This window comes from Drosophila sechellia, unplaced genomic scaffold (genome assembly GCF_004382195.2).
Source record: "Drosophila sechellia strain sech25 unplaced genomic scaffold, ASM438219v1 Y_26, whole genome shotgun sequence".
Classification (NCBI taxonomy): domain Eukaryota; kingdom Metazoa; phylum Arthropoda; class Insecta; order Diptera; family Drosophilidae; genus Drosophila; species Drosophila sechellia.
Window position 1 is genome coordinate 1 of NW_022611394.1, and position 8,685 is coordinate 8,685.

The 8,685-nt window shown below is 35.8% G+C and overlaps 1 protein-coding gene across 1 annotated transcript; it reads right to left on the minus strand.

Moving 5' to 3' along the window:
• Positions 1-4,915: 4,915 nt before the first annotated feature.
• Positions 4,916-7,034, minus strand: LOC116803436 (WD repeat-containing protein on Y chromosome-like). The gene has a single exon (XM_032727157.1). It carries the CDS (start codon positions 6,936-6,938, stop codon positions 6,315-6,317), a length of 624 nt encoding a protein of 207 aa, XP_032583048.1. The 5' UTR covers positions 6,939-7,034; the 3' UTR covers positions 4,916-6,314.
• Between the last annotated feature and the right edge of the window lie 1,651 nt (positions 7,035-8,685).

Sequence of the window (8,685 nt, forward strand, 5' to 3'; positions counted from 1 at the left end):
AAAAGGTCCTCATATACCGGTATCAACATAGTCAAATAATCCTAACGGCTCGAAGATGACATTTTGGCGGAATGTGAAGAAGGCACCTTTGCGGTCACAGAGTGCACGGAAACCACGCACAACACCTTCTGTGAGCGGTCGCGACGCGAAACCTGCGCCCGCTCCATGCGGGAATCCCAGCCCAGTGCTACACTCAACCCAGCAACCTGGGAACAGTAGTGCCTATAGATGACGTCATCGTTGTCATTAACGAAGCGACAGGCCGCGTCAGCACGGACGGCGGCCCAGAGGTTCTCGTCAAAGGAATGCACCTAATAACCTTCGAGCGGTCAGCTACCGTCAACGGATCGGAATTCATAAATTTTCAAAAGACATTAGATAGGCAGCCTGGCGTAGCAAGATCACCACTACTGAACATCGTCGGCCATGACCCGGTATTTAGCATGCCCTTGCTACAACGCATGAACAACGACAATCTGCGCTTTATCCAAGGGTTCAAGGACGAGGTTTTACGCCGCGGCTCCCCTAAACTTTGGTTCGCGGCTGGAGTGATTCTGAACGTTGCTCTGATTGGTTCACTCATCCTTTTTTTGTCATTAAGGAAAGGCGAGCCTCCATCTTAATACAACAAACCATCGATAAACTCAATATAACCGGGACGGTCATAATCTGAAGGGGGAGTAGTTAACAACTAACAGAGCATAAGTTTACGTTAAAATTATCTTAGCAACTAAGTAGCTCTAGATAAATAATGCTGACGCGCCCCAACTGAGTTCAGCGCTCTGCGCTAAGAACGGTCAGCAGTGCAATAGGATACCCATCTTCCGGGGTATCGAAATGCGCTGCATAAATGCTGAGTCGGCTTGCCGACCATGGGTTTATGGCGTGATGCATTAAAGCTAGGGTAGATTCATATTTTTCCACTTTTTTGTATTCAGTTCTAAGCGATCACTTTATAAATAAAGAACAAGCTACTCCGTCTTCTGCCGTAAAACCAATTGCATTTGATATAATTTATCCACGCTGAGCCCGAAGGCCAGTGTCCAGCAAAGGGTGAAAATTTACGCCCTCCACCATAATCTGCGTAAGAAGACATTCCGCCTGACTAAAATCAGGACCAAGGGATCAACTATCTACGTGGACACCTATCTGCCGGAGCCACCCATCGGAAGGACCTCTGGACAATAGGACCAAACCTAACTTATACAATCACAAAACAAAACATATTAGTACTAAACGATATCCAGCGGTCATTTTTCAATATGCAGGTAGTCTAGACTTTAACGTACAACAAGAAAAAATCGACAAGATCGAATATCTTAATAAGAATAGGCATGATTTTGAAGTTGACATAAAATATAGACAGGCTCCACTCGTAAAGAGTAAAATCACTAATCCATTTAAAAAGACAGGGAAAATTGAACAAGTGGACAGTAAACATTTTGAAGAGACAAACCGCGGCAGGAAAATCGTTCATTACAAATCAAAATTTAAGAAACAGAGAAAATTTTATAAGAGTAAATACGATAATTCCAGACCAACCAATGAAGAGCAAGATACATAGCACATTCCTAATAATGCTTAGTTGCATATTATCATTTATCACCATGGTTGCAATGCAGCAATATCGAAGTAAACCCAATAAGTGCGAAGAATGGATATCTTATATTCCAAACTGGAACAATGGAAATTCCAACCAGCTATGAATACCATTATTTGAGTATAAACATAACAAAGATATGATATGTTCGAAAACCTAGTAACTGAAGCAAATGATTATCCCAATGTACCACAGATACAATATTTAGTCGATAAACTAAAACGGGAAATAAATGGTTTAAGAATTATTCAGCGAAGCAAAAGAGGTCTTTTAAACGTAGTAGGGAAAGCTTATAAATACTTATTCGGTACATTAGATGAAGACGATAGGGAAGTGCTAGAAGAAAAAATTAATAACAAGTCAGAAGACTCCGTGAAAACCCATGATCTAAGTATGATTGTCGACATAATCAACAGCTGTATTGACATAATTTATAAGCTCAAGTTAGAAAAATAACAAAACCAACAAATTGCGATACTTATATTCAACCTACAACAGTTCACAGAATACATAGAAGATATAGAGTTAAGTATGCAATTAACTAGACTAGGAATCTTTAACCCAAAATTACTAAAACACGATTATTTGAAAAACGTAAATTCGGAGAAAATACTAAAGATAAAAAGATCAACTTGGCTCAAGACAGACACGAACGAAATTTTGATTATTTCCCACGTTCCTAGCGAGGTCCCCAAAGTTCCGATATTTCAAATAGTTCCGTACCCAGATGAATTCTAACCGAGCAAATATTCGATATTCAATAACCAAGTATTTCATAAAGTAATATTAGACAAATGTATTGTTGGACTTATAAAACAAGAGCAAACTCAATGCATATACACTAAAACCCATAGAAATTTCCAAATAATCTATATAGAACCAAATATACTTTTAACATGGAATATTCCTGAAACAGTTGTCAACCAAGATTGTACAAATAACAAAATATTAATCTCATGAAACAACATTAATAAAATTAAAAATTGTACCATGCAAATAGATGAGTTGCTAATTTCTAATAATCTAGCAAATTTTACACAAACCATTTATATCACCAACAATGTTACACGTTTAGAACCAATAAATCACTTACAAAGAAAATAAATGATAAAATCCCATGTAAAACACCACTATAACTTTTTTTCAAATTATATGCATTACAACATTTGTCACCATGATAATTAGTTTGACTCTGTATTTAGCATATAAGCTTAAAAATATACCTAAGAAAATTATTGTCAAATATTGTAAACAAAAAGATGAACATTCGCACCTAGAAACAGATGTCAATGAATATATTCAACTAGTCATATGATCCTCAAGTCTGCGTTGAGTGGAAAATTCCCTACTCCAAATAAGTCACCCACTGGTAGACTAAACATCCGTCCCCTAATTTAAACGATTCTTGCCTAAGCCCTCACCCCATCGTGATGTTCCCACGTTCAAAGCTCGGACTCACAATCCCGAAAACAAAAGTATTAGATTTCAATAAACAAAACTATAAAAATCTAAGAGTACTTGTATCCAAGAGCGAATGCACTTGAATCCAAGAGAAATCCAAAGACAATTAAAGTCAGCAACTCCAAAGCTCTTTCTCTTCACTTGATCAGATCCCTTAAGTCCAAAGTCCATATCAGAAAAGCTCGATACCGAGGCTTGAATGTCAATAAAATCAGAATAATTAGATGAGTTCAGTTTGAGACCTAATTGTAATTGGTCGGTGTTCTTCAACAAATAAAAAATTTTAATCATTCAGTGAAATAAAATTATATTTTTTTCACATATGAGTATTGCAAACATTTAATTATATATATATTTTTCCCTTATGTTAAATATTTCTGGTATTGTTTCATATGTCAATTTTGTGCCTCGATGTTTTGTTTTTGCCAGATTACAGATTTCACATTCATTGATAATATTTCGAATTATAGTATTTAATAGTATATAGTAATAATATTTTTCTTTAAACCAATTAATGGTTTTTTCTATACCTGGATGTAAAAGTTCCTTATGTTTCTTTAGGATTAAGTCCTTAAATTCCGCAAAAGTTAGTATGTCAATTAGCTTTGTGGTACAAAGTTTTGTGAAATTTTTAGGGCTTATGATTTCAGTAAATGCCCTCTGGAAGATCAGAAAATCTTCATCATTAGGGAAGTAAATTGAACATTTCTTGGTGCACACATATTTTTTAATGAGGGCTTTGGTGAGTTCATGATTATTTTAATCTTTAGTTTTTGAAAGAAGTGACTTACACTGGTTGTGTCAAATTCGCCTTTTTCTATCTCCATTTGTCTAGAGAAGTATAGTTGCGTCTACGCCAACCATGACTTCTTCTATCTTCGTGCGGGAAAGATCATCCGCGACATAATTTTCTTTGCCTAGAAGATATTTTATCATATAATCGAACTCATTAAGTTTTATTTTCCACCTTTGTAATTTCATGTTCGGTTCTTTGATAGTATTGAGCCTTACCAGTGGTTTGTGATCACTTAATATTTCAAATGGCCTGCCGAATAAATATGACCTGAAATATTTTGTAGCCCAAACTATGGCTAACAATTCTTTTTCAATAGTAGCATAACTGTTTTCGTGTTCGTTCAGCGTTCTGCTGGCATAACAAACGGGCTTATGGTTCTGTGATACCACTGCACCAATAGCAACATTACTTGCGTCAGTTGTTAGAGGAAAGGGCTTTAAAAAACCAGGGTAGATTGATATCGGGTATGATGTTTCAAATGATTCGTAGTCTTTACATTTCAGTCTTTTCATTTCATATATATTACAGCACCTTTCTTTCGTTTGAGGGTCATAGGTTGAAAAATATTGGCAAAGTTAGGAATTAACTTGCGATAGAACCCACATAGTCCCAAAAATTATTTTATTTGCTTAGGTGTCTTAGGTAGTGGAAAGTTTGTGATTGCTTTGGTTTGGTTCGGGTTTGGTTTGATCCCATTTGTTGTAACAATGTGCCCTAGGAATACAGTTTCTTTCTTCGTGAATTCACATTTATCTAGCTGCAGTTTCAAGTTGGCTTCTCTCAGTTTCTAAAAGACTTTCATTAGAGATAAAATGTGCTCATTCAATGAAGTGGAATAAACAATAATATCGTCTAAATAGAGTAAACAATCTTTGTAGATCAAATCTTTCAGAAGATTATTCATACATCTCTAAAAAGTAGCTGGAGCATTTTTTTTGGGATATTTGTCATTAACAGTTATCTCATATAGATTCCTTTAATGGACTACCAACATGAATTTTTGTTTCCCAGAGGCGTCTGCCTTCTTGGGGACCACCCAAATAGGAGAACAGTAAGGGGATTTTGATTTGCGAACGATCTCTTGTTTTATCATTTCTTTGATTTGTTTGTTGGCTTCTTGGTCAACGCTTTGGGGATACTTGAAGGGTTTACGGTATACTGGATCTTCATGTTGAATCTGGATGACATGTTTAATAGTACTTGTGAACATAGACATAATATAAAATAAAATAATATAATATAATATAATAAAAATATGTATAATATAATAGAAAAATGTTCGAAAGCAAGGGCGTGGCAGTTTAGTTCGCTTTTGGGGCGTTATAGTGGGCGTTCGAAAAATTTTTTGGAAAAATCGATAGAAATTTATAAGACTGATAAAAGTATGAAAATATAGTTTTGTACGGGCTCTGGTCATGCCAATGTGGGTCAACAATCTTGCGCTGCGTCTATGAATCTAGATTCTGTATTCTTATTCTCAACCATCTTGCTTTTATAGTTCTTGAGATCGAGACGTTCACACAGACTGATGGACAGACAGAAGGTCAGCCAGACAAGGGCAGATTGATTCGACTACTGATAGTAACTCTACAAACAACGGGTATAAGGGCCAAGCCTTACGTTTCAGGATGGATTCGGCAGGAAAGCAACAGGTATGATGATTTGGTAAGAAATCTTAAAAAAAAGTATTTAGAATCTACATGCTTAATCTTAACTTTCAAGGTTTTAAAGTTCCCGGAATCACATAGCTTACACGGAAAGGCAGACGGGCATGGCCAGATCGACTCGTCTAAAAATCCTGATAAATAATTTATAGTTATATATTTAATATCTATAGTCTATAGTAGTTCCCGAATTCACAGGATTTATTTGTAAGCTTAGTTTTATTAAAATTTTAAGTCCTGTCTTTATTAGTCGGATAAATTTATCAATTTCATGGAGATTTACTACAAATTTCTGTATCATTCATTTATTGTAGATATATTCAACTTTGGGTGACATTACCGCCACAGAGTATGTTCTGACTGGAATAGACTATAATATTATCTCAAGTTCTGACCTTGTCTGCTCATAATATTCTTTTATTTATATATTTACTCGATTATATGTTTTTTCCTATATCATGTCTATCGGCATGGCACCAAGATCGGTTAGCTGGAGGTGTTGCCGTGGTACCAATTAGCAAAATTTAAAATAAAGTATTCACACTTTACGTATACTGCGTAACAGTAATACTACGATACAGAAAAAAATTTGTATTAAAATTTCTTTTGGAATCTTATATGGGAATATCGATTCATATCTTTAACAATTCCTGAAGTTTCGACAGATTGATGTAAAATACACACAGGGAAGGACAGATTTTGGTAGACGTCTAGATCGTTTCAACGAAGATATAATATATATAAAATATATTTACAAAATGGAATGGATATGTTTTTTATAACGTAAAATATTTTATTTAAACTTACTGCTTTCCGACGATGCAGTTCGAATTGGTTCCATATGAGATGTCCAAAAACGCATCATTCCCTCGTGGCTGGCCGTGACCCACATTCCAGAAGCTTCTGGAGAATCCTCACCGCCAAAGGAAAAGTTAATAGTCTCGGTTACTTCATCAATTGGTATTTGGTCCGATTTGGCTTTGAGGAGGGCCAAACAACATATAGCTGAACGGTGTTCTGATTTCCTAACCATTGGGGGTCCGGAGATTGGTAAAATTAAAGACTCCTTTTGGCTGCTCGGATCCTCCTCTTGAAAGCCAAATATTAAATAAGATACAAACTCATTCCAATCCACCTTAAAATCACGATTCTGATTAATCTTTAAAAAGAGCCGTGTATACATTGAATCATTGAACGTTATGTCTAGTTCTTCAAGTATGATACGCAATTCATCAATGCCAACATGACGCTCGGGAGTGTTAAGAAACGCCGAATGAAGTTTCTCGAGTTGATCATTTGAAATCCACTTGTGCAAGCGCTCCGACTGCTCCTCCGCTAAATGACTTTGTGTGGATGATATTGTCTGATACTCAACAGCGCTTTTAGTATTTACACTCGCATTAAATATTACAGACATTTCAGAAAGTTTTAATAGTTAACTAAGCCTCATAAGGATTTTGTATTGTATATTTAAGTATGACTTTACTTTTCAGGCCTACTCATTAAATTATAATATACATTATAATATATATATCGTTCGTTCGAACGACAACATTAAGAGAATATTCTTGCACAACACCTACAAAGTGTCAAGCCACGCGTTTCAGGATGGATTGCTGATCCCACTGTTACAGAAAAGGGCGTGGAAGACGGCAGGAAAGCAAAGGTACAGGATAATCGTCTTCCGACCAGATGATTTGGTAAGTAAACGTAAAAAAATATAATATAATAATAATTATAAAATAATATAATATCATATAATATAGTATAACTCGAGAACGGCTGAACGGATTTTTCTCACCTTGGTCTTGAATTATTCGTGGAGGTCTAGGGAAGGTTTAAAAACGAAGGTTCCAAAAATAGCCTGGAAAATCCTCGAAACAGAATTTTTCTATTTCCTATACAAACGTTTTCTAAATAAAATGGGCAGTCAATTTTTATCTTATGCATCATATGCACGATGCATTAAACCACGAGTTGCAAAGAGAACATCAGTACGACATTGAATAATTGGCCGAAACAGTTTGTACAAATGTCCCACAATTAAATCAACAACAAAGATTTGCGTACGACACTTATATAGAAGCTGTGAAGAGTGGATCTGGTGGAATTTATTTCCTTGATACTCCTGAAGGAACCGGAAAAACGTTTTTAATTTCATTGCTTTTGGCAATGATGATGCTCTAGCGTTGGCTTCATCTGGAATAGCTGAATAGACTCTGCTAGAAGGCGGGCGAACTCTACATTTTGCCTTTAAATTACCACTAAATATGCAAATTACCGAAACACCAATTAGCAACATCGCCAAAAATAGCGCAATGGCCAAGATCCTAGAGGTATTCATATTGATTTTTTGGGATGCACAGGAGGCACAGGACAGAACGTTGAAAGATATTCGTGACAACCAATATATTTTTGGTAGGGCCACGATTCTGTTGTCAGGATTTTCGTCAGACTCTTCCAGTTATTCCCCGATCAACTGTTGCTGATGAACTTAATGCATGCCTAAAATCATCAAATTTGTGGCAGTACGTAAAGACACTTCACTTAAACAAAGACACTAGAATAACAAGATGCGTAACGGCCATGCATTGGTTTGGCACTATGCAGCCACTTTTTTGGTGAAGGCCAAATTTGCTCTCTTTCCGCTCGCTTACTGGGAGCGTAAGAAATCTAAAAATATAATTTTCTTGGTTGTGTGAGTAAAAACAAGAGACGAGAACGCGTATATGTGTGCGTGTTGTGCTAGAAGACGATTTTCGTGCCGAAATCAATTCTGATCGAAGAAACTAATTTACATATTTGGAGTTGTGGCCAATTTCGTAGCAATATGACGATGGCGCGCTATTCTTCCCACTCAAAATAATTTATAAAAAATAATAATACGTAGTAGAAAATAAAAATTAATAAAATAAATAATAATATTAAAACTGCTTATTGCAAAAGTCATATCTGGAGGCACGAAGTGCGGACACAAGCACTCAACAATCACTGCCTTATTAATTTTTGTCACGTCGCAAGCTGAATACCATAATGACAAGTATTCTAATACAATCATTTTCGAAATTTATTTTGTGATGTACATAGATTCGGCTATTACTATTTCTAAGCTTTCTTTAAATAAAAAAAAACGTTAAGGCAATGCAAAACAAGAATTTTTCGCA

Excerpts from the sequence above, each read along its gene's own strand:
- LOC116803436 (XM_032727157.1), bottom strand. The coding sequence starts at position 6,938 with ATGTCTGTAATATTTAATGCGAGTGTAAATACTAAAAGCGCTGTTGAG.